Source organism: Macaca mulatta, chromosome 9, assembly GCF_049350105.2.
Source record: "Macaca mulatta isolate MMU2019108-1 chromosome 9, T2T-MMU8v2.0, whole genome shotgun sequence".
NCBI classification, from domain to species: domain Eukaryota; kingdom Metazoa; phylum Chordata; class Mammalia; order Primates; family Cercopithecidae; genus Macaca; species Macaca mulatta.
The window spans coordinates 55,643,166-55,668,102 of record NC_133414.1 but is presented as its reverse complement, the minus strand read 5'-3'; the positions used below and the strand labels follow the sequence as shown (position 1 = coordinate 55,668,102).

The 24,937-nt window shown below is 49.3% G+C and overlaps 2 protein-coding genes across 10 annotated transcripts in view; one reads left to right on the top strand and one right to left on the bottom strand.

Moving 5' to 3' along the window:
- Positions 1–11,718, top strand: part of RASGEF1A (RasGEF domain family member 1A) — a 69,943-nt gene extending 58,225 nt beyond the window's left edge. For 2 of the 4 annotated variants that reach the window (XM_028826276.2, XM_015146883.3), the window contains exons 2-13: positions 228–431; positions 2,945–3,067; positions 4,352–4,489; positions 5,409–5,630; positions 6,042–6,116; positions 6,509–6,601; positions 7,080–7,182; positions 7,261–7,340; positions 8,082–8,273; positions 9,188–9,311; positions 9,738–9,810; positions 10,017–11,718. In XM_028826276.2, coding sequence (XP_028682109.1) covers positions 234–431; positions 2,945–3,067; positions 4,352–4,489; positions 5,409–5,630; positions 6,042–6,116; positions 6,509–6,601; positions 7,080–7,182; positions 7,261–7,340; positions 8,082–8,273; positions 9,188–9,311; positions 9,738–9,810; positions 10,017–10,041 — 1,446 coding nt within the window. In that variant the 5' untranslated portion in view covers positions 228–233 and the 3' untranslated portion in view covers positions 10,042–11,718. The remainder of the gene's footprint in view (positions 1–227; positions 432–2,944; positions 3,068–4,351; positions 4,490–5,408; positions 5,631–6,041; positions 6,117–6,508; positions 6,602–7,079; positions 7,183–7,260; positions 7,341–8,081; positions 8,274–9,187; positions 9,312–9,737; positions 9,811–10,016) is intronic. The other 2 variants (XM_077946308.1, XM_077946307.1) reach the window with 1 other exon arrangement.
- Positions 11,719–20,601: 8,883 nt separating this feature from the next.
- The window catches only part of CSGALNACT2 (chondroitin sulfate N-acetylgalactosaminyltransferase 2), a 45,798-nt gene continuing 41,462 nt past the window's right edge, over positions 20,602–24,937 (bottom strand). For 5 of the 6 annotated variants that reach the window (XR_013397685.1, XR_013397686.1, XR_013397687.1 and 2 more), the window contains one exon: positions 20,608–22,976. Coding sequence is in view for 2 of the 6 variants with exons in the window: in XM_077945127.1 (XP_077801253.1) it covers positions 22,684–22,976 (293 nt within the window). In the remaining 4 variants the exon portion in view is untranslated. 6 annotated transcript variants of the gene reach the window in all.

Below are 24,937 nucleotides of genomic sequence, written 5' to 3'. Positions count from 1 at the left end.
GGCCCGCAAGGAGCTGAAGACACAGTGATCAGATGTGCAGCAGCTGGGGGACCACTGAGGAGCCCGCCTGCCCCTGCCCTGGGATGGGGGTGCCCTCTGCCAGTACTGCTGTGCCCCTGCCATGCACCCCTGTGCACATGCATGCAGGCTGCGGGCTGCCTGGGAGGAGGGTCTGTGGAGCTGTGGAGGCGCCTTTGATGCCTCATGTCCTTGCTCTTTTCTCCCAGGAAACTATGCCCCAGACGTCCGTTGTCTTCTCCAGCATCCTTGGGCCCAGCTGTAGTGGACAGGTGCAGCCTGGCATGGGGGAGCGTGGAGGCGGGGCCGGTGGTGGCTCCGGGGACCTCATCTTCCAAGATGGACGCCTCATCTCTGGGTCCCTGGAGGCCCTGATGGAGCACCTTGTTCCCACAGTGGATTATTACCCCGATGTGAGTGCGTGGGGCCTTGTGGAGTGAGACTAATGGGGTGACCTGGGCTCCAGCAGATGTCAGGTGTGGGAGGGAGGCCCCCACAGAGTGGTAGAGCTGGATGGGGCTGCAGGAGGGGCAGGGCAGTGGAGGGCCCAGGCCCACCTCCAGGGCCTTCTCTGCCTTCTGCTCTGCATACACCCCCAGCTAGCAGGGGGCCTGGGGGAACCTGCTGTGACTTCCCTGCTGCTGCCCCAGGCAGGAGGAGATGATCCTGGGGACACGGGAAGCAGAAACACACAAGGGCCGAGCAAGGCCCTGAGTTCTGAGCAGGGCCTCCAAGGAGGAAGAGGAGTTTTAAAGGGCAAAGCCAGCACTTGGGGTCCTGGCGAGGGCACGCCCAGCCCAGGTCCTGGAGCCTAGGGCTGAGCTGGGAAGCTGGTTTGTACATAAACCCTGGTGGTCCGGAATGAAGAGGAGATGGCCCGGCTTGCCGTGCCCTGTCAGCAGAGCACTGTTCAGGCTGACTCGGGGACTGTTCCTAGGCAACAACCCTAATCCTCCCTTTTCACCTCAAGGTGGCATGATACAGTATTGGAACAGAAAGCGTTCCCTTGTCAAGTGTGGCTTCCCTCCCCCTGGAGGGTGATGTCTCTTAGCAGCAGTGGCACTGGGCCTGCCAGCTCCCTCTTGTGAGCTGAGCATTTACCCTCTGGGAGGGCCAGTCCTGCCCACGTCATGCTACCCCCTCTCCCTCCCTGCCCTGCTAGTCAGCCTGGGAGTTAGACAGCTTGCAGGGAGGTGGGCGGGAGGGATGCTGCCCTCTAGCTTCCAATGAACGGGGCTGCAGTCAGCCTGGCTTCACCACCTGCCAGGCTTCCTCTGCCTTCTGGGCTTTGGGTGAGGGGGCCTTGCCTTTCTGTTGCCTACTTCTCCTCCTCCTCCATCTGTCCTTCTGTCCGTCCCATAAGCCCTGTCAGGGTTTGGCTGGGGCTGGAGATGGCAGTGCAGACAGGCTGGTGAGTGCTCACAGGGCAGAGCCAGGGGAGAGGCCCAAGGCCCTGAACTAGTCCAGGGCAGGACCGTCTATGGGACATGGGCCTCATGCCGCAGCTGGAGAAGCCGCCCCTCTCAGAGGCCTACCCCAGAGGAGCCAACTTGGCGGTCACCCAGTGTGGTCCCTGTGCCCTGGGATCTGACCAGCTTCCCAGGAGAGGACAAAGGGCTGGTAGGGGCAGGAGAGCCCAGTTGGGCATTGGCTCCTCTGCCAAGCATCTACCCCTCCCCTGCCACCCCACCGTTCCCCATGTGCACGGGTAGCTGAACACACTCACATATGCACACAAACACACACACATGGTCTCCGTGCTCCTCCTTGGAGATGCACAGGCTCTCCCCTTGGGTGCCCTGCCCTTGGCCAAGAGCTCCATGGCGGGCCTTTCCTCCACATCTTGGTTGTCTCCTTAGAAGGTGGACCCTGAGAGATGTGCTGGCTCTGACCCCCCAAGTCCCCATGCTGCACAGCCTGGGGCAGGGTGTGGGAAGTTTGCAGGATGTTAGAGGAGTCCCCGGTGCTCTAGGGAGGGCTGCGGTGGGCAGTGCCAGCCCAGGCCCCTGAGTCCTGCTCCAGGAGGCCTGTACTCTCAGCAAATACAACCTGGCTTGCTTCTGGCTAGGGCAAGAAAAACTGGGTTATTTGGGCTGGGAGTAGGGGCAGAGGCTCCTGGGCAGCCCAGCCTGCAGCAGCCACGTGGGGCAGAGTCCCTCTAGGGAGTCCCAGGCAGTCTCCCTGACCTGCAAGTCTACCCTGTCCACAAGCAGGAGCCAAAGTGAAGTTCCCACAGACACTGACCCTCATTAGACAAAAGGCCCAAGAACCCAGCCCATGAGGATCTCGATGGAGGGCATGTGGATGTGGTATGGAGGGGCCCTGCTCTGGCAGTCAGGGTCTAGGCCCAGAGCTGGTCAGAGAGTACAGGGACCCCTACCACCATTGCTTCTCAGGCCCCGCCCCTGCTGATGGGGCCTCGACCCTGCTGATGAGGCCCCGCCCCATGGATCAGCCCTGCTCCCGATAGGCCCCGCTCCTGTGCCAACCTCCCTGCATCCCCCACCCTCCCCACCGCTGACCTCCAGCCCGGCCCACGAGGATCTGAAGAAGCAACTGGCTTGCATCCTGGCGCAGCGAGCCCCATGGAGCCCTACCAACGTCCCAGGCTGGGGTTAGCCCTATGGTGGCTTGGGCAGAGAGGGGGAGAATCCCAGTGGAGGAAGGCTGCTAGGAGCCCTCGGAGAGCTGCTGGGAGGCGGGGCTCGAGCTGTGCCTCCTAGGTAGGCAGGGCCGAGGTAGCAGTAAGAGGAGGAAGGGCCTGCAAGGCGAAGGGAACCGGGCAGGCGAAGGCATGGTCGCCGGACGGGCGGTGCTGGGCCTGGGAAGCAGCCGGGCCAGGTGAAGCAGCGCGGTGAGCCCCCGGGGGGCCTGCTTCCACCGAGCCTCACCCTCCCTCCGCCCTCTCGCCGTCTCCTGCCTTCAGAGGACGTACATCTTCACCTTTCTCCTGAGCTCACGGGTCTTTATGCCCCCTCATGACCTGCTGGCCCGTGTGGGGCAGATCTGTGTGGAGCAGAAGCAGCAGCTGGAGGCTGGGCCTGAAAAGGTGATCTGGGGCCTGGCTGGGGCAAGGGCGGGGGCAGGGGGCGGGAGGTGAGGTCAAGGCTAGGGGCTGGAGGCATGGGGCGGGGTTCCGTGTGGAGCCAGGGGTCGGGGTCAGGGCTAGAGTTGGGGCTTGGCCTGGCTGGGACTGTGGGACGGGGTCCAGGGTGGGGCCAGGGGATGGGGTCAGGGCTAGGGTTGGGGCGTGGCCTGGTTGGGGCAGGGGTGGGGTCAGGGCTAGGGTTGGGCGTGGCCTAGCTGGGGTTGTAGGGTGGGGTCCAGGGTAGTACCAGGGGGTGGGGTCATGGCTGGGGTTGGGGCGTGGCCTGACTGGGGCGGTGGGGTCTCGGGGCGGGGTCAGGGCTAGGGTTAGGCATGGCCTGGCTGGGCTGGCGGGGCCTGGGGGCGGGGTCAGGGCTAGGGTTGGGGCGTGGCCTGGCTGGGGCTGTGGGCGGGTCTGAGTTGGGGCGTGGCGCCACACCAGGCTGGGGTGAGGTCTGGGATGGAGCTGTGGGTTGGGTTAGGGGCGTGGTGGGAGGGAGAGGCCCGAGCCGGCAACGTGGGCGGACTAGGTGGTGCAGGAGCCGGGGGCGAGGTCCAGCGGTCTGAGTGGGCTGGTGTGGGCTGGCGCAAAGTCTTTGTGGGCGCAGGAGGGGCTTGGCCCGTGGTGCGTTCTAGGGGATTGGAGGATGGGGGCGCGGCGACTGAGCCTCGGGCACAGTCCCCCCTCCATGGGGGTTGAGGCAGCGCGGTCATCTTCCGAGAGGGTCGAAGTCGTTTCAGCCAAGAGGGCCAGTCCCCATGCTCTAGGCCCTGTGCTGGGTGGGGTCGTGCGTGCCTGTGGACTAGGACGCGGGGGCGCGTCGCCTCTCCTCAGGGTCACACCCCTTTCAGCGCTGTCGCCCTGCTTTCAACCGCGGGGGGCAGACGGGAGCTCTCCTCTACTGGATGGCTTGGCTTGGATTATTTTACTGTATTTTTTTTATGGGTGACTTCTCATTATAGCAAATGGAATTAGTTTTTTGTCACCTTAGAGATGGGGTAGGTTTTTTGAATATAAGTTTATTTAAGTGAAAAAGAAAGCCAACTTAAGGGAAAGGAAGAAGGAACCAAACAGGAGTCCTGTGGTGGTTCAGGTCTGGCCAAACTGCAGGTGGCACGCAGTTGGGGGCTGTGCCCAGCACAGGCCCTGGGGTGTGGCTCGGGGATGTGGGAAGCTTGCACAATTTGCCATCTTGTCCTCTGCTCTGCCCTGTGGGGCCTCACTCCGTATCCTCTGCTGCCCCAGGCCAAGCTGAAGTCCTTCTCAGCCAAGATCGTGCAGCTCCTGAAGGAGTGGACGGAGGCCTTCCCCTATGACTTCCAGGATGAGAAGGCCATGGCTGAGCTGAAAGCCATCACACACCGTGTCACCCAGTGCGACGAGGTGAGTGCTCTCTGGGCTCTGGTCAGGGTCCTTGGGTGTGTGTCAGGGTCTGCCCTTGGGAGGGTGGGGGCTTCGGGGATAATTCTGTATGTGGTCCCCTTCCATGTTACTCCCCCAGGAGAGTTGCTGGGTGGCCCCATTCAACCTCCCTTCCCCCAGATGACAGCTCAGCTGTCCAGCAGTGGGCCAGGGTCACTCATGATACTGCACACAGGGACCTTGCAGCCCAGTTGCAGGCCTGGCGATCATTGCCTCGACCCTCTCCTGGCCCTTGCTGTTCTTGTCCCTGGAGTGGGAGCCTATTGAGAGTTTGTAAGGTTCTGCCTGTCCTGGATTAGTGAGAGGAGGTGGGGGTAAGGCTTTAAATAGGCCTCCCATTTTTCAAATGTCTTCACCCTTGCCTTTGGTGGAGAGAAAACTAGAGATGCCTGGGCCAACTGGGCCTCCACAGTAGAAGCATTCCCAGTGCTTAGCAGCTCCTGTTCACCTAGAGTACTCCAGAAGGAGCCAGGGATCCCAGGCTGCCCCCACCTAGGGGGCAGAGACTCCTGGCTTTGGCAGAAGCCTTTCCCATGCCTTGAACTGTTCTATGGGCCGCTCCTGCTGCAGGAAGCACCTCAGTGGGCCACCTCTGAAAAAGTCATGCTTTTCAGACCCAAAAGCTCAGCCTTGAGCCTGTCTCTGCCCTTAGCCTCGTTCTGCAGCAGGACAGCCCACTGAGACCCCTCCCCAGCAGTCCTCAGAGGAGCCCACACTGTGCCCCACTTTGTCCTTGAAGGCCTGAAGGCTGAGGTTTAGATAGGAGCTGTGGGCTCATATTGGTCAGGCACATCCCTGGAGGTGAGATGGATCCTACCCACAGTGGTGGTGGGCTTGCTGCCAGCCCATGCTGGCACCCTTATTGCCCTCAACCCCACAGGAGAATGGCACAGTGAAGAAGGCCATTGCCCAGATGACGCAGAGCCTGTTGCTGTCCCTGGCTGCCCGGAGCCAGCTCCAGGAACTGCGCGAGAAGCTCCGACCACCGGCTGTAGACAAGGGGCCCATCCTCAAGACCAAGCCACCAGCCGCCCAGAAGGACATCCTGGGCGTGTGCTGCGACCCCCTGGTGCTGGCCCAGCAGCTGACTCACATTGAGCTGGTCAGTGCTGCTTCATGCCCTGACTAGGGGGCGGGGGCTGCGGGACCACAGTGCCTCTTTCAGCACAGCACTGCAGGCCCCTGCTAGTCACACTGAGCCATCAGGGAAGCCCGCTTGCCAGTCCCAGCTGCTACACTTCATGCCAGGTGTGTGTCCATCTGAGTGGCGGGCACCTCTGTGCCTGGCACTCACATCCTCAGGAGCACAGCAGTGCTGTGTCAGTGGGAGGAGCTGGAGCAGCGTCATCCTGCAGTGGGGACTGTAGTGGCCCTAGGATGGAGGACTGGCCTGGGAGGAGGTGAAGGTCCTATGCCCTGGGCAGCTCCTCCTCTCCCTGTGCCCACGCCTATGCAGTGCTGTCCCTTCTCCAGGGGAGGCTTGTCACCTTCCCTTTGCTGTCTTCCACCCCAGGACAGGGTCAGCAGCATTTACCCTGAGGACTTGATGCAGATCGTCAGCCACATGGACTCCTTGGACAACCACAGGGTAAGTGGGCCAAGGCCCGTGGCACCCCTGCCAGCCCTGTCTGCCTGGCACTTGCACTCCATGCAGGGTGGGTGTGGGCCTCACTTAGTGCCTCTGGAGTGCTGGGCCATGAGCCCTGATGGATGTGGCACTGGCCCTCCTAGCACCTGCTCCAAGAGGCCTTAGATGGCTGTGCTGGTCATGGATGATGAGTGCTGGGAAAGGTCACAGACTTGGGCTGGGGAGCCAGCCTGGCCTACCAGCCCTGCACTGGGCAGCAAGGAGCAGGCAGGCATGATCGAGGCTGCTGCAGTGTAGGCTGAGCCATGGCTGGGGACCAGGGCCAGCTGTGGGGACTGAGTTGTCCAGCCAGGGTCCTCCAGGCCCCCTATGACCTGGTGTGTCCTTTCCAGTGCCGAGGGGACCTGACTAAGACCTACAGCCTGGAGGCCTACGACAACTGGTTCAACTGCCTGAGCATGCTCGTGGCCACTGAGGTGTGCCGGGTAAGTACCGACGGCAGACATGGTGGGGTGGCTGCCATGCCCACACCCAGCGAGGCCCTGATCCTGCCCCAGAAGTTAGATGATGGAACTTTAAGAGTGAACGCACGAAGTCCCTGTTGCATTGTCAGGGCCTTGGTGGTCCCCCAACCCCAACATACAGCGATTCCTTCAGTGACAACAGACACCCTGTCCATGGAGTGCTCCCCATGCCCAGCACCATTTTTCTTGCCTGTGTGAGGCTTTGCAGGCCCTCATAGCCCTCTGGGGCAGATGGTGCCCTCCCTTTGATGACTGAGGAGCCTGAGCATAGGCTGTGTGCATGTCTGGGCCTCCCAGACGCAGCCATAGACCTGGACCAGCCCACTGTGGCCAGAAGCTAAGTCCCAAGGTCCTCCCTGCCCCTCTGTTCCTCTGCCCGGTGGCCCCAGCTCCTGCTGTCCCCTGGCAGCGCTGTGCTGAGGTCACCTGCACCTTTCAGGTGGTGAAGAAGAAACACCGGACCCGCATGTTGGAGTTTTTCATTGATGTGGCCCGGGAGTGCTTCAACATTGGGAACTTCAACTCCATGATGGCCATCATCTGTGAGTGACTGGGCACCCAGGGTGGGACTGCTGTGTGGCCCGCCCCCCAGCCCTGACCCTACCTGCTGTCCTCTGCAGCTGGCATGAATCTCAGTCCTGTGGCAAGGCTGAAGAAAACTTGGTCCAAGGTCAAGACAGCCAAGTTTGATGTCTTGGAGGTAGGCACCTGAGTCCCTGTCACAGCTGTGAGCTGCACCCACTTTGTCCCGCAACGGCTCGAAGGGGGCCCTGACAGTGGGGGTGGGGAGCTGCTGTCCTCTCCCTGTGGTCAGCACCTACCTGCTGGCTGAGTTGGCCTGGCGTGTTCATCCTCCAGCAGTGGGGACTTAAGGTGTCCTCGGTTACTTCAGGCGGACCCGGCATCGCCTAAGGCGAGTTCCAGAGTGGAAGGCGGTTAAGCAAGAATTTGACAAGAGTGGGGTTGTGTTGGAAGACACTGCCTTTTCCTTGGTCAGTGTCTCCAGGTCCTGGCTTGTCTAGATGGCCCAGAGGCCGGCAGACAGGATCATCTGCAGCCTTCCTCAGATGTGTGTGATCACAGAGTCCATTTTTGCAAAGCATGTGTCTTGTAGAGCTGATCAGGTCTGGGAGATGTTGATCTAAGTAGAGGAGCAAAGGGAAGTCTCAAAGGAAGGAGGGCGAGGGGGTCAGGCTTGGCAGGCAGGGCAATGACACTTCTTTATGGCTTTCCAGAGGATGCCGAGACCTGAACTCAGAAGCCCTGGCTCCAGAGCTCAGCCAGGCAACCTTGGGCGTCCCCGCCCCTGTGCTAATTCCCAGGCTGCCCAGGGGGCAGGTGCCTTCTCTGTCTGCTGCCTCCTGCTCTGCAGAGGGGTGTCTTGAGCAGGTCAGAGGGGCATGGGGCTGTGATGCTCACCAGGTCCTCCCTGTGCCCACAGCATCACATGGACCCGTCCAGCAACTTCTGCAACTACCGCACAGCCCTGCAGGGGGCCACGCAGAGGTCCCAGATGGCCAACAGCAGCCGTGAGAAGATTGTCATCCCTGTGTTCAACCTCTTCGTTAAGGACATCTACTTCTTGCACAAAATCCACACCAACCACCTACCCAACGGGCACATTAACTTCAAGGTGAGCTCAGCCCCATGGGGTCCCAGCACAGGGCAGGCCAGGTGGAAACTGTCTTGAGCTACTGGAGCTGCCAGCAGTAGCCCTGGGTCAGGGTCTGTGGGTTTCCTGAGCCCTGCCTGAGGTTCACAAGGGCCTTCAAGACCAAAAGCCTTAAGGTGGGTCAGGGGTGCTGTTTGACTGTGAGGTTTGAGGTGCGCCTGTCTGTACTTCCGGGTGGGTGGCCTAGTTGCAGAGCTTGGAGTCACAGGGAATTGTATTTATGCAGGACCGTGGTTCCAGCCTGGCCCCAACAGGGAGACAGCCCTGTCCACCCCTGTGGGATTGGAAGTCAGGAGGGGTTTAGGTAGGAAGGGACTTGAGTAGGAAGGAGGCGGCAGAGAATTCCAGATGGAAGTGAAGAGCCTGCCTGGTGGGCCTGAAGGCACCTGCTGAGGATGGGAGGGTGGGACATAGGTGGCAGGGCAGGTGTAGGCGGCTCTGGGCTGCCGGATGCCTACCTCACACAGGTGAGGGGTGGGCAGGAGCAGGGATCCCTCTGAAGGTCCCAGAGAAGGGACATCATGACATGTTCTGGTTGGCGCCACTGGGCTGGGTGTGGATGGGGTGCCTGCCTCAGGCTGGAGTCATCAGTAGGGCCTTCTTTGGGTCCCTGCACAGAGAGGCAGAGACCCTGCTGCCGGCCTGATGGCCCAGGTGGAGGGCTAGATAGAGTGGCCTTGGGGGACACCTGCTGGCTCTGAGGCTGCATGGCATGCCACCATGGCCACCGGGTCAGCATGCAGGGCCACTGTCCCATCTCGCTGGGACCAGTGAAGTGGGCAGGAGACTGAGGCCAAAACCTGCGTCCCCTGCCCTGACCGAGTGTTTGGTGCTTAAGGTGACAGATGAACATCAGTTGGTTTTGCTCCCTTCAGAAATTTTGGGAGATCTCCAGACAGATCCATGAGTTCATGACATGGACACAGGTAGAGTGTCCCTTCGAGAAGGACAAGAAGATTCAGAGTTACCTGCTCACGGCGCCCATCTACAGCGAGGAAGGTGAGGGCTGCCTCCCAACGCAGCATGCCTCCCTCCCCACCTGACTCCTTGTCCAGGCCCGGTGCCCTTTGGGGTTGCCCTGGGAGGTGGCCTGCTGGCTGCTCCATGCCACACAGGCCTGGCTCTGCTCGCATGGGCGAGTGTGCATGAGGGTGGGTCGTGGGATGGATGGAAGAGAAGGACAAGAGACTTAGTTTCCAGTGGCCACTGGAGAGGGTCACATGGGGTTAGGGCAGGAGCTGCAACACGAGGAACCTTCCTAGAGTCCCCAGCAGGCAGCCTGAGAGCCCCACACAGCAGAGAACTGTGTTCCGCCCAGCCAGAGGTCACTGTCCCCTTGTCCTGGGCCGCACCCTTGAAGGGACAGCTGGGTTCAGGCAGACACTGCATGGGGACGCAGACTCTGAGGGACTTTCCTTCTCTCAGCTCTCTTCGTCGCCTCCTTTGAAAGTGAGGGTCCTGAGAACCACATGGAAAGAGACAGCTGGAAGACCCTCAGGTAGGAGAGTGCCAGCGACATGGGAGTCTGTGAGGAAGAGGGAGGACTCAGGGTGGGCACAAGGGTCACCCTCCTGGAAAGGGGGCCTGGGCACTGCCGCGTCCCTGGTGCGGGGCTGCCGGACATGTTTGGTGGGAGGCTGAGGATGGCTCAGACCCGCTGCCCTGCTCGGGCCTGAGTGCTGCCTGTCCCCTGTCCCCCTCTAGGACCACCCTCCTGAACAGAGCCTGAGGCGGATGCAGCCCGTGACGCCAGAGGAAGCACGCGCACTAACTGGGTTTAAATTTCGACTGATGTGGGTTGAGATGAGGAGGCCTCACTGGTTGGGGTCCATTTTGTATATAACTTTTATGAGAAAAAAAATGGTAATTATTTCATGCATCAACCTTTGGCACTTACAAAGTTTTTTTGTTTATTTTAAATAACAGGGCAGGGCCCTGCTTTGGGGAGGGAGAGGGGAGAGTATCATGGGAGATGGCATCCATGATAACATCTTATTCTAATGAAATGTAGATTTTTATTTTCTACTTTTGATTATTAACATCTTATGAAAAAAATATTTTAAAAAACCCAACCAAAACCAACGTGAGCCCTGCCTGCTCGGACGCCTTTCCAGCCAGTGTCTCTGATGTCGGGGTTAGTGCCTTAGAGGGTACTGGGGTCTGGTCTGCTCTGTGGTTCGGGCTGTGGTGAGTCCCACTCCATCTGGGCGCCTGCCCTCAGGAGGGCTGGTGGCTGGGAGGTCACGTCCGCACACTTCTGGAAGTGAGCCTTTGAGTACAGGCTGTCCAAAGTTTACATTTTCATTTTCCTTTCAGGGATCTGTGGGGTCAGGGAGGGGCAGGGGGCACCTGGCAGCATATTTTCTGTGACAATGTGTCCAGCAAATCATTCTTCAACTACATTTTAGAAAGCAGGAAATCTAAAAATAAGGGAGGGAAGCATGGAGTTGTCAGGTTTTTGGGCTGCGACGGAAAGACACACTGAGCTGTGATGAAGAAAAATACACGGCTGACTCCAGGGTGGTGACATTTAGAGCTAGTCTTGAAACCTACCTACAGAGGGGAGGGAGCCAACAGCCCTCCTCCCACCTGGGTGGGCAGCGCCCCTAACTGGAATTAGAAACAAAATTCGCCAGGCCATACTGCTGGAGCTCATTCAGATAAAACTGCCCAATACTGAGAGGTGTTTTCTACATCCAGCTAGAGGAGCACACTCCATTTTCCCATGTCTGACTTCCTGGTGTGAGCCCTGGGCACTACTGACCATGGCACAGGACAGCTGTCCTTCAGAAAGCGTGAGGTCCATCCACGCAGACCGTCTCCCTCGCAGGAATTCCGCACCCTCGTCCCTCTCTGCATTCCCGCCTTCTGCAGGAGCCTTGATTAATGGGGAAGCCTGGGTGAGGATGGGCCAGGTCCCAATTCCCAAAGCTCCTGGGAGAGCCTGAAGACACTGGGAGAGGCTGGGCCTGGGGAGGAGGCAGCCCTAGGCCCGCTGCCCATGCCTCTCTGGTCCTGGGTGGAGCAGGAATAGTTCCACTGTATTGTCACAGTGTGTTTGCACTTTCTGAGGTTCTAGCTAGTACAGATTGTATATTGATAGTACATATTGCTTTGTTTATGTCTTTGAGATGAGAAAGGCTTAAAACTTGAGAATATATATTTGGAATACAGCCTTAGAATGGTTTCTGTACACATCCACGTGCACTTCACGGGTGATCAGTTCTAGTACCTACTTGAAACAGTGTCTATGTTTGCTACTTTATTTTCCCAATTTGATACATACCCTGATTTGATGTTTTGGTATTTAAGATGAACTCTGAGTATGAAGCTGTACCATAATGCAAGATGTCAGTTTTGGTGTGACTGGACATACTTGCTTCAATAAAAGAACACGTCACTCCCCTCCCTTGCCTGCTATGTGTGTATGGTGAGGGGGCAGCCCTGCTGCTGGCTGGAGACGTGGGTCCCCTGGGGCAGGGAGGAGGGTAAGGCTGCCAGGCCTGCTGTGGCCTTCCCAGGAGGGACTGGGCAAGGGACTTTTGTCTCCAGTTGGCAACACTTTCTGACAAAGGGTTTTCCACTGGATAAGGCAAGACTCGAAAAAAGCTATAGGAGGCACATTTAGTCCTACTTTCCTCAATGTGAGCTCCAAAAAGATATCACTGGCTACTGTATTGCATGGTCGCATGGTCACGTAAGTTCAGGATACCTAGTTAAGCTAGGCTGTATGGGCTGTGTGACTGCAGAGGAGTCAGATGGCCTCTCTGGGGCAGGGGAGGTTGGGGAACCCCTGGACACAATCCTGCAGGGCAGCCTGCAGAAAGCAGGTCTGGAGGGGCTGCTTCTGGTGTCATGAGTTATACTCAAGAGTAACAGAGAAGAGGGGTTCACTGGGGGGCACATGAGAGCTCCAGAATTGAAGGAAAAGAACTAAGGCTCCAGAACCAGGACATGGTACTCCCCTCTGCTCCTCCAACCTGCCCATTCCCACGGTTCTCAGGCCCGGACTAGGTGGGGACTGCACCCCAGGGATAACTCAGCTCATCTTTCACTATGCGCTGAGTGTCATCATTCCCACGAGATGAGCGCTATCCAACAGAAACGTTTCTGGGGTAAGGGAATGTCCTGTATCTGTGCTGTCCAGTACAGCAGCTGCCAACCACATGTGGGTCCTGTCCACTGGGATGTGGCCAGTGTGACCCAGGGGCTGAATTTGGGATGTGAATTTGGACAGCCAGGAGCCCCTGTGTTGGACGGAAGCTGGGCCTTGGGGCCTTGCCACCCCATGCAGTGGGCAGTAAAGGACAGGTGCTCAGGTGTCTGTGGAGGAAATGGGGACATGGAGATGATGCTTGAGCTTTTAGTGAATGATATTTTTTAGGTCTTTAATCCAATGGCATCCCTAATTTCCTGGTGAAGTTATTTTTGGAAGTGTTCATCTGCCTCAGCTGAAGAAGGGGGAGTGCATAATTTGCCCTGGCCTTGGATACAACCTCAAGCTGGGCGGGCCATCCTCTGCCATGGGCAGTGGCTCTCAAGTGTGGGTCCCTGGGAACCTGTTTGAATGTCCATTCTTAGGCCCCTCCACACACCTCCTGAACTGGCAACATGGTGGGGGCCTAGTCCAAGCCTTGGGCCACACAGTACGTGCGAGAAGCACTTGGTGGGTGACAGTCTATATGCCTTGTGACCAGCACATCCCTGTGTGATGGCTGAATGTCACCCTTCACACGTTTCAGGAACAAATTGATGTCCGAGTGTCAGATGTAGCAGAATAAGCTAAAGATCTGTACTAAGCCATGGAGACTTCTGTGACACACGTTGCTTGTGACACACACCTACTATGCCCATATGCGAACATAGACCCTGCTACTCAGGGAGGCACAAGGCAGCAGGGAGGGAGCAAGGACCTGGGGAACCTGGAGTGAGCGCTGGTGGTCTTCAGCCCCCAGCTGGAGAAACTTGGACAAGCTGTTCACCTTATAGCCTCCATGTTCTCATTTGATCTCCCTTGCAGGGCTGTGGTGGCAGACAGAGCAGGCACCCGGTTCACTGTCAGCACAGTCAGTGCTGTCTGTGGACTGGCCCTGGTGCTGGGGACGCCAATCAGCACTTCTGCAAAAGGACACAGCACCTTTTGGGAAAAGTGAAGCAAAGTCTTCTAAGAAGCAAAGGCAGACAGAACAGGCACCTGGTCCACTGTCAGCACAGTCGGTGCTTGCTGTGGACTGGCCCTGGTGCTGGGGACGCCAAGCAGCACTTCTGCAAAAGGCCACAGCACCGTTTGGGAAAAGTGAAGCAAAGGCTCCCTTCTCAAAGGAACACCTGGGGTCCTGGTCAATACGAAGCATGTTAGCATTCACCACAGTCACTGTTCGATCCAACCGGCACAGAAATATAAATGGGAAAGAATTCCCACAAATTTGCATTCAAAACTTCAAGAGGCAAAACTTACAATCCATCTGCAGGCCAGTTTAGATGATGTTAACACAATTTCAATCTTTACTCCCAACAAGGAAGTCAGGATACTGTGAGGAAGGTGAGGGGCTGACGAACACCTCACAAGTATCTACCCCACAGCACCAGGATGCTCAGGTGCAGACGCTCAGGTACGGCTGTACAGCAGCAGGGCTGAGTGGTTCAGCAACAGTGCAGGGAAGAGTGTAAGAAAGTAAACTGCACCACTTGTCCATTTCTGGCAGTGTGAGAGATGAAGTGCGTGCCCACTGAAAATGATAAAGTTGTACCAAATTTAAAAATCCAAGTGAAGGCAGGGAGCCAGAGAAGTCAGGGAAGCTCTGGAGCCTGCTTTGCCTGAGGGTAAGGACCATGAACTTCTGTTTTCAAGTCCACAGGGGTAGAGAAAAACGTCCAGGGCCTGCCTCAAGATGAAGAATCAAATAGGAGATCCCAGCCCATGAAGCTGGCATCTCAAAGAGCCACCCCTCAGTGCAGCCGTGAGCTTGAAATAAGGCGCTCCACCCAAACCCCACCGAGGGAGCTAGGAAAAGCTCCCTGATTTGAACCTCAGCACTGAATGGAGGCAGGGAAATTTTACCTTGATAATTGATAACGATGAATCAGTGAGCTTCACAAAATTTTGCAGCACAAATCAACACTGGTCCAACAAACTTTAAGCTGAGAATTCTTTGAACTGGCCCTGAACCGGTACTGCCCCTAAACATCCAGTAGAAACAAACATTCTGACCTATATTCCAGTTTTTAAAAAAAATCTCCTTAGCTGTGTCTAATTTTGTTCAACCCATCTGTTGGATTTAAAAAATTCAATTATTGTAGTTTTCATTTCTAGATGCTCTATTTGGTTCTTTTCCAAATCTGATCATAATTCTGAAGAAATTACCAGAATCTAACACATAAAGCATTGGAAAACAAGAAACAGGTGGAGACATGGAGGGCACAGCGGTTTTAACATGTTATCAGAGTTAGAGAAGCAAAGAGAGAATGAGGCAGAAATCACTTTTGAAAAGAAAACAGCTGAGAATTTTTCAGAGTAACAATCCAAGGAACCCAAAGAATCTTAAGCAGGACCAGAAAAAAAACAAACCCACACACAGATGTATCATAGTGACACAGAACAGAAAAGAAGAGAGTGGATTGCTTTCAATGGATGATGGCTGTTACGCTGATGATTCACAGCAGAAATAACTGAAGCCAAGAGACAGTGGAGTAGTAACTCCAATGTGCTAAAAAGACAAATAATGGCCAATTTAGAATTCTCTACTTTTTAAAACTATTTATTAAATGAGAGATAATAAAGATATTTACAGACAACTCAATGGCGTTTGCTATCCACAGACCTTCCCTAAAAGAAAAACTAAAGGATGGATCTTGACTCTTACTGCAACCCATATACAAAATGATTTCCAGATGGATCACAGACCTAAATATGAAAGGCAATGCAATGAAGTGTCAAAAAAAGAATTTAAAAAATTCTGAGAGTAGGAAAGGTTTCTTAAATTGGACACCAAAATCACTAGCCATAAAAGAAAATTGGTTTTTATTGAAATTAAGAACTTTTGTTTACTGACAGATAACATTAACATACTGAAAGAGAGGCCGTTGCTAGGAGAAGGTATGTGTAATATGCAAATCTGACAAAGGACTCAAATTCAGAATTCAGAATTAACCCCTACAAATCAACTAAAAAAAAAAAATCAAACTTTTTTTTTTGTTAAAAAGGCAGAAAAACTTCAACAGGCATTTCACAAAAGAAGATATCTAAATGGCCAATAAGTATATGATAAGGTACTTGATATCATTCCCTGATTATAAACTAAGATGAAAAGAACTGTACACACCCATTAGAAATTATAATTAAAGAGTTTAAATTAAAAACACTGGAAATACTGTGTTGGGGAGGATGTAAAGCAACTGATCTCTCATACATGGCTGGTAAGGGTTATTTAAAAGGATTGAAAAAAATCTGCCCACTCCTGGCAAAGCTGATCAAGAAAAAATAGAAAGCATAAATATATCAGGAATGAGAAAAAAAGGATATCACTATAGATCTTATACATATCACAGAGATAATAGGAGGATATTGATTTCATCTGAATTTTCAAATTTATCAGTATAAATTCCTAGAAAATTACGATTTACCCAGAATAACTCAATGAAAGCTTATTCTACGAAAAATAGAAAGTCTGAATAGTTACATAATTACTAAATAAATTGAACAACTGATCAAAAATCTTCCCAGATAGAAAAGTTCATGCCCAAGTGGCTTTCAGGCAGTTCTTCCAGGCAGTTCCAAATATTCAAGGAAGAAATTTATTCTAGTTTTACAAAACTTTTTTAGAAACAGAGTAAGAAGGAACACTTGTAACTTAGTTTATAAGCTAGTATAACCTCAACAGAAAAGCCTAATGAGGGCCAGACATGGTGGCTCACACCTGTAATCTCTGCACTTTGGGAGGTCAAGGTGGGAAGATCACTTGAAATCAGGAGCTCCAGACCAGCCTGGACAACAAACCAAGACCCTGTCTCTACACACAAACAACAACAACAACAACAACAACAAAAATGAGTCAGGTGCAGGGGTGTGTGCCTGTGGTCCCAGCTACTTGAGAGGCTGAGGTAGGGGGATCACTTAAGCCCGGAGGTTGAGGCTGCAATGAGCCATGATCGCCCCCACTGCACTTCAGCCTTGGAGACAGAGCAAGATCCTGTCAATTAAAACAACAAATAAATAAACAAAAATGCCCAACAAGGAAGAGAAAGGGAAGTCATAGGCAATCTCATTCATGAACATAGATTAAAAACACCTGAAGTATATACATACCCACACCCCCGACATGAATACATATGAGATGTGTAAATGTGAATACTTACATGTGTGTATATGTAAGCAAAGCAAATCAAACAATGTAAAATAAAAATAACACATCATGACTGACCGAAATTCGTCCCAAGAATGCAAAAGTACTTGAGAAAATCTATTAATTCATCAATTTAATACTTTAAAGGAGCGGAAAAATTATATGAACATCTCAACAGATGTAGTCAAAGTATCTGATAAATGCTCTTAGGTAGGATAAAAACTCACTAAGTAGTAACAGAAGGGAAGTTTTTCAAGTTGACGGGGTTATCTACGAAAACACCTCCAGCAACCATCACACTTACTGATGAAACCCTGAAAGCAGTGCCCTTGAAATCAGAAACAGGGCAGGGAGCCCACTATTACCACTTCCATCAGCATTGCACAACAAATCCTACCAAGCATGGGAGGACAAGAAAAAGAACTAAAGACCTAAAAATGGAAAGGAAACAAAACTCACTATTCATATATATGATATTATGTAAAACATGAAAAATGCAAAAGAATTCTCATTACTAAAATTAACAGTTTTTGGCAAAGTTTCTGAACACAAAAATTAACATGCAAAATCAATGATTTCTAAACACCAGTAACACAAAAGATAAGGTACAATGGTATCAAAAATGCAGAGTAACTAGGAAGAATCTGAAAAACAGCACATGTAAGTCCACAGTGTGAAAAATTATAAAACGTAATTGAAAGACAATAAACCCAAATAGAATAGATTGGAAGACTTCGTATCATAAAGACTCCCCATAGTGATCTTACAGATTCAATGAAATTCTAATCAAATGCATACATTTTCATGAAACCTAGTAAGTGTATTCTAAAATTTATATGAAATTACAAAGCCTGTGATAGCCATGACAATCTTTAAGAACAAGTTGAGTGGACTATATGTCCCAAATATTGACTAGCATAAAATTACAATAACTTATACCATGCAATGCTAATGATAAGTGATAGAGTGGTAGCCTAACAGAACAGAAGAGAGCATAGAATCAGACTGATGCACACAGGGACATCTGATAGGATATAAGAATGGTTTTGCAGATTAGCAGGTAAAGTATGTACGTAGTGCTGGAAATAAGTGAAATGCAATCCTCACCTTACATCATACACAAAAATCTCTTCCACTTAGGTTAAAGAACCGAGAAAAGCGAAATTACATGGGAGATATTGAGAATATACAACAGTATTTTTAAAGAAATCCTTCCCTATTATGAGGTCATAAATCAATAAAAAGTAGAAACCAATTCCTCACAAAAGAAAATACACATCACTTGAGAAGATACACATCGCTTGAGCCTAGGAGTTTGAGATCAGCCTGGGTAAATAGGGGGACCCCTGTTTCTATTAAAAAAACAAAAAAACAAAAAACTAGTCAGGGGAGGTGGTGCACGCCTGTGGTCTCAGCTACTCAGGAGGTGAGGCAGGAGGACTGCCTGAGCCCAGGAGGTTGAGGCTGCAGTGAGCCATGATAGCGCCACTGCATTCCAGCCTCTAGCCTCCTGGGCAACTGTGAGACCTTGTCTCAAAAAAAAAAAAAAAAAAAAAAAAAAAAAAAAAAAAGATATACAGATGGAAAATAAGCACATGAAGAGATGCTCCACATCATATGTCATCAGATAAATGTAAAGTAAAACAACGAGATACTACTATGCACCTATTAGAAAGACCAGAATTGAAACACTGACAACACCATATGGTGGCGAGGATGTGGAGCAACAGGAACTCTCATTCATTGCTGGTGGGAATGCAAAATGGTACAGCCACATTGGAAGACAGTTTGGCAGGTTCCTACAAAGCTAATAAGCTAAACATACTCTTACAATATGATTCAGCAACTGCGTTACTTGTTATTTGTTTAAAGGTTGAAAACATGTCCCCATAAAAACCTGCACATAGATGTTTATTGCAGTTTTATTAATAATTGCCAAAATTTGGAAGCAACCCAGATGCCCTTCAATAGGTGAATGGATAAACTGTGGTTACATCCAGACAATGAAACATTATTCACTACTAAAAAGAAATGAGCTGTCAAGCCATAAAAAGTCATGGAAGAAACTTAAATGCATACTACTAAGTCAAAGAAGTCAATTTGAAAAGGCTACATGCTGTATGATTCCAACTATATGACATTCTGGAAAAAGCAAAACTATGGAGACAGTGAAAACATCAGTGGTTGCTAGGGGTTAGAGGGTAGGTAGGAAGAGATGAATAGTCAGCTTAGAGGATTTTTGGGGCAGTGAGACTGTTCTGTATCATACTGTAACACTGGATGTCATCATACATTTGTCTAAACCCATAGAATGTACAAGAATGAACCCTAACGTAAACTATGGACTTTAGGTGATTATTTTGTGTCAACGTGGGTTCACTGGTTGTAACAAATGTACCACTGTGGTGGCAGATGTAGATAATGGAAAAAACTGTGCATGTGTGTGGGCAGGGGGACGTAAGGAAACTCCACGTACTTTCTGTTCAATTTTTCTGTGAACCTAAAATTGCTCTAAAAAATAAATTCTATTGAAAAAAGCAGAAATCATAAAGAAAAAAGATAGTCACAATAAAGTTAGTTTTTTATTCATCAAAAAGTACCACCAAAAATGGGAAAAGATAAACCACATTGGTCTTGATGGGAGAAGGTATCTGCAAACATTAAACCAACAAGAACTGGTATCCAGAATATGTGAAGAATCCCTAGGAACTGGTAAAAATTAATAAAAAGACTAGAGATAAATCATAACTACAGTTCATGCCTAAAGCCCACTAAATTGGCAAGAATTAATAAACCCGACAAAATTAAGTACTGTCAAGGATGCAAAATGAACTCACCCAGTGCTGGAAGGTGGTCCACTTTGGAAAGTTAAACATGCACACAACCGATTGCTCAGCATTTTTACTCCTGGAGAAATTCTGGCACACTTACAAGAGATGTTCACGACAACACTCATGTTAACAGCAAAAGCAAACCACAAAAATCTACACACAACCCAAACAGTTACCAGCAAGAGAATATAAAAACAAACTGGAAACAACCGAAGTATCTCCTACCAGTAGAATAAGTATAGTAGACATTCATACTGAAGGGGTTAAAATATGCCATTCTGGCATACTATTTAAATTAAAGACACATGAAAAACAGCAGGTACAAAAAGGTGACTGACCTTTGTGCTGTTTCTTAACAGCAGGAGATGGATTCCAGTGTGAAAGACACTATACTAGAAGGAAAGGCATCAAACATCTTTATCTTCAATGACAAGAAGTTTGAGACCAGGAGAACACTGTACAGACCTTGTTAAAATAACTATTTTTTAAGCCTCCCACAAAATACAGTCACATTTTCACAGTTTACTAGTCTTTGTCCAATTCAGTATTTAAGTAACTGACTCTACTTCTTTTGTTTTTTATTTCTTTATGAAGGCTCCTGCACCACATAAAATTTGTATTACATAGATTTATATGCTTTTCTCTTGTTAATCTATCCTATGCCAATTTAATCTTCAAGCCCAGCTGGGACCCTGAGAAGATGGGAAGGAGTTTTCCCCCTCCCTACCGTACAATGAAATACTATTCAATAATAAAAATTGACTAATTTTGAGAATAACATGAGTCAACCGCAGAAACACTGAATGAAAGAGAATATATAATGAAATAATAATGTATATAAATTCAAAACCAGGCAAAACAGTCTGTTGGGAGATACGTAACTGGGAAAACTATGAAGAAAAACAAGTAAAAACTATCACAAAAATTAGAGCATGACTATTATGGAGAGGGTGAGTGCAGGTGATCAAGAAGGGGCACAAGGGACCTGTCCCCGGTAATGCCCCATATTTTAACCTGAACAGCTGCGGCACTGCTGTTTTATTTTTAAAGTACACAGTTACATGTTATGTGTAATGTTCTGTCTTTATACTTTACAACAGAAATAAATTTATCACATTTTCATTTAACTTTTGATAATAAAATACTTTATTGGTACCATTTAATAAATGTCAAAAACATATAACATTTCCATTGCTTAGCTTCCATCTTTAAACTACAAGCTAGTTTAAAAACAAGAGGAACGAAAGTAAACTCATTTGATTCTCTCAAAAAACAAGCTGTAACTTACCTTTGCAAATAATTAAGTTCTCTCACTTTAAATATCATAATTCAATGGTCTTCATAATAAATAATTATAATAATACATAAAAGGAGACAGTGGCCTGAATTATTTTGCAAAGAACATTTCACACATCTTTAAAAAAATCACGGGCCGGGCGCGGTGGCTCAAGCCTGTAATCCCAGCACTTTGGGAGGCCGAGACGGGCGGATCACGAGGTCAGGAGATCGAAACCATCCTGGCTAACAAGGTGAAACCCCATCTCTACCAAAAAATACAAAAACCAGCCGGGCGAGGTGGCAGGCGCCTGTAGTCCCAGCTCTCGGGAGGTTGAGGCAGGAGAATGGAGTGAACCTGGGAGGCGGAGCTTGCAGTGAGCAGAGATCGCCCCACTGCACTCCAGCCTGGGCAACAGAGTGAGACTCCGTATCAAAAAAAAAAAAAAAAAAAAAAAAAAAAATCACTAAACCACAACTTAAAATCTGTAAGAATAATTGGGTAAGAGTTATTGTAATATTGAATTAATATAGCACCTAGAATTTTGAAATTTGTAATATTTCAGATTATATGATTTACTGAGAAAAAGAATAATGATTTTCCTTCAGTGAATTTTCAGTGGTTTTCAACATAGGTCTCTTTTAAAAGCCAAAGGTTAAAAAATTTATGCATACTAGGAATTGACCTGATGGTAACAGATCCATGTGTGATAAATAATGTAGTGCAGTCCTATGTGAATATAATTTCTTCTTCACTTTGTCTCATTAATTTATACCTCAGTTAAAACATTCTATATACAAGTGATATATTTCTATAAAACATTCCATATTTCAGATTTCCATTCAGACTATCTTCCCCTCCTCCCTTTTCTCAAATCAGAGTGATCTTGTGGCATACATTTGCTTTTTCTCTCCACAATGAAACTCTTTTTCAACTCAAAGTATTATAGTAATGCAAATACAAATGTAGCATATATTAATACATTAGAAAAAAGGATAGTAAATACATATGGATCCATGCCAAATGAGAAAATTGAAAGCAAAAACAAACAAAACCATGCTATACTCATCTATTCTGACCCACCATGGGAAGACCCTGATGTAGATGGCTAACATAAACTAATGTTCCCAGACACAGCTAGGATCCTGTACTCCAACATAATTAAATGCTCTGTTAAAAATGTTTCCATGTTCTTTTCTGTTTGTTCAAAATAGTTTACAGCAACTCTGACTACTAATCCTGAAAATGATAATGTAATAACATTATATTTTTAATCAAGCCATAGATTCTAACCTATTTTCTACTATTACCCATTTGCTTAAAAACAGACTTTCAGGGGTGTAAGCAACAGTTAAGTTAAGGAGTTTTTATTTCTACCTTTCTCTTGATTGACTGATTGGGGATTTCAGATGTGTCAATTAATTATCCTCTACTTCAGTGGAAAAGGATTCTTTGAGCTATCAAATCAAGCAGGCTGACTCAGGGGTGGGCAGGTGAAGATACCTGTCCACACACTATGCTCATAACGCTCCATCTCCTCTGTAAGAATGTGCTGCTCTCCACCCATCAGCGGCCCAGCACATTCCATCTGCTCCACCTAGATGCAATCAGGACACCATGCCATCCCACACACAGTCAGAACATGGGCACCAGGTAGAACTAACTCAAAACAACTTTTGGGACAAATGTGAGATTTCAATTTGTCAATTATTCCATAGTGCAATATTCTCACAAAACAGAGATTTCATGTTGAAACATTTGCTTTTTCTTCTTACATCAAGTTGAATTGCTAAAGTAATGTCAGAAAGAATATGAAAAATAAACAAGTCTTTTCCAAAAGAGGCACTGCATCTGGAAGTAGAAGTAAGGCTAAATAAATAGTGCTGGTTTGTGGTTCACACAGTAACACATTAATTATGATTTCAACCAACAGCTTCGCTGTTTGTCCTGTATGCCTGTTTATGAAGATGCGTCTCTATTTCCTCCCTGAAGACCAGCATTCCCAGGTGGGAGTGAGAGGCCTCATTCATGGCTTTAGACTGGATGCACATGCGGTACTGCTCGGGGGGCAGCTCATCAGCACAGCGCTTTTCATGCCAGAGGTGGAAAAGACCAGGAACCGGAGTCCGAATCACAATGAGGTCACCATGTAAGTATTTTCGATAAAGATGAACATCTTCTCCACCCCAACCTTTCACTTCCATGTCAAATCCACCTGTAAGATCAAAACTGACACTATAAATATCTGCCTATTATTAGCCAGAGCACAGGGATATATATATATAAATGTTTAAACGTTCTGCTTCAAAAGGGATGGGATGGTTCGGCACAAAGATAGCATGAGACACCTGGCATGGAGGAGTGACTTCCAATCACTGGAAGTTCAGTTTTGAGCTGACACTTGGACTCAAGGAGCTCAAGATTGGTTGTTGAGAGTATCAAAATGGGGTTAAATATTTAAGAACTTTGTAAATTTCACAGTCCTGTAGAAAATCTACAGAAAGTCAAAGGAGAAGAAAATACAAGTCACCTATAATCTCACCACCATTAAATTTTTATGTTTTCTTTTTGTTCTTTTAAGACAGGGTCTCACTCTGTCACCCAGACTGGAGTGCAGTAGTGTGATCATGGCTCACTGCAGCATCGACCTCCGTGGCTCAGGCGATCCTCCCGTCTCAGCCCCCTGAGCAGCTGGAACCACAGGCGCATGCCACCATACTCGGCTGTTTTTTTTTTTTTTTTTTGTGGAGATGTATCACCATGTTGCCCAGGCTGGTCTCGAACTCTGGGTTCAAGTGATCTGCCCACTTGGCCTCCCAAAGTGCTGGATTACAGGCTTTAGCCACTGAGACCAGCTACATTTTCTATCCTTTGAGACACATGCTTTTCTGGGCTATAGAAAAACTCCCCAGAGGGGAAAAAGAAGAAAGGGCCAAGCTGGAGATAGAAATTTGAGAATGGGTCCATAGATTATTTAAAGCTATAGGAATGAATGAAATTCCTGAAGGAATTTGGAAGGAAAACAGGCCTAGGTCTACACACTAAGAAATGCCAATTTCTAGAGATTAAATAGAGGTAGAGAAAGTCAGGAAAAGAGATTGAGAAGTGGCCCCAGGTGAGGGAGAAAATTCTGGAAAAGGTGCCATTGGAGTAGCCATGTGAAGAAAGTGTCTTGAGGAAGAAGTTGTCAAGTGTGTGCTATTCAGTGAAGAATTTAAAAAGAACTGACTGGACCTGGCAGCCTAAATGTTACTTATAAATTTACCCAGAACAATTTTGATAGAGTGATGGGGCAGAAGGCTAACTGGAGTGGGCAGACCCATAAAACGGGAGATGAAGTTGAGACTATTTTCAAGCCAGGTTCAAGCTAAACAACTAACGTTTTAAAGATGCAGGGAGAATGCAAACCACAGTTTTTTGAAGAGCTAGAAAACTGATTCTTAAAAACCTAGAAAAAAATTCTTTAATTAAGAGTGAGGCTTCCAAATTAATTCTATTTTTTTAGAGACAAGGTCTCTGTCACCCAGGCTGGAGTGAAGTAGGATGATTATAGCTCACTGTAACCTCAAATTCCTGGGCTTAAGCAATTCTCCTGCCTCAGCCTCCTGAGTAGCTAGAACTACAGGTGTGTGCCACCACACCTGGTCAATTACAAAAAAAATTTTGTAGAGACAGGCTTACACGATGTTGCCCAGGATGGTCTCAAACTCCTGGCCTTAAGCCCTTCTGTCTTGGCCTCTGAAAGCATTAAGACTACAAGTGTTAGTCACTATGCCCTGCCATCTGTTAAACAACTTTTTTTTTTTTTTTTTGAGCCTCCCAAGTAGCTGGGATTACAGGCATGCACCACCACGCTCAGCTAATTTTTGTATTTTTAGTAGAGATGGGTTTTTACCACGTTGGTCAGGGGTCTTGAACTCCTGACCTCAGGTGATCCACCCACTTTGGTCTCCCAAAGTGCTGGGATTACAGGCGTGAGTCACTGTGCCTGGCCCGTCAAATAATTTTTATTTTTCAGAGATGTGGTCTCACTCTGTTGCCCAGGCTGGAGTACAGAGGTATAATCATAGCTTATTGCAGCCTCCAACTCCTGGGCTCAAATGATCCTTCTGCCTCAGCCTCCTTAGTAAGTGGGACCACAAGTTCGAGCCACCATGCCTGGCTCCTGTCAAATAA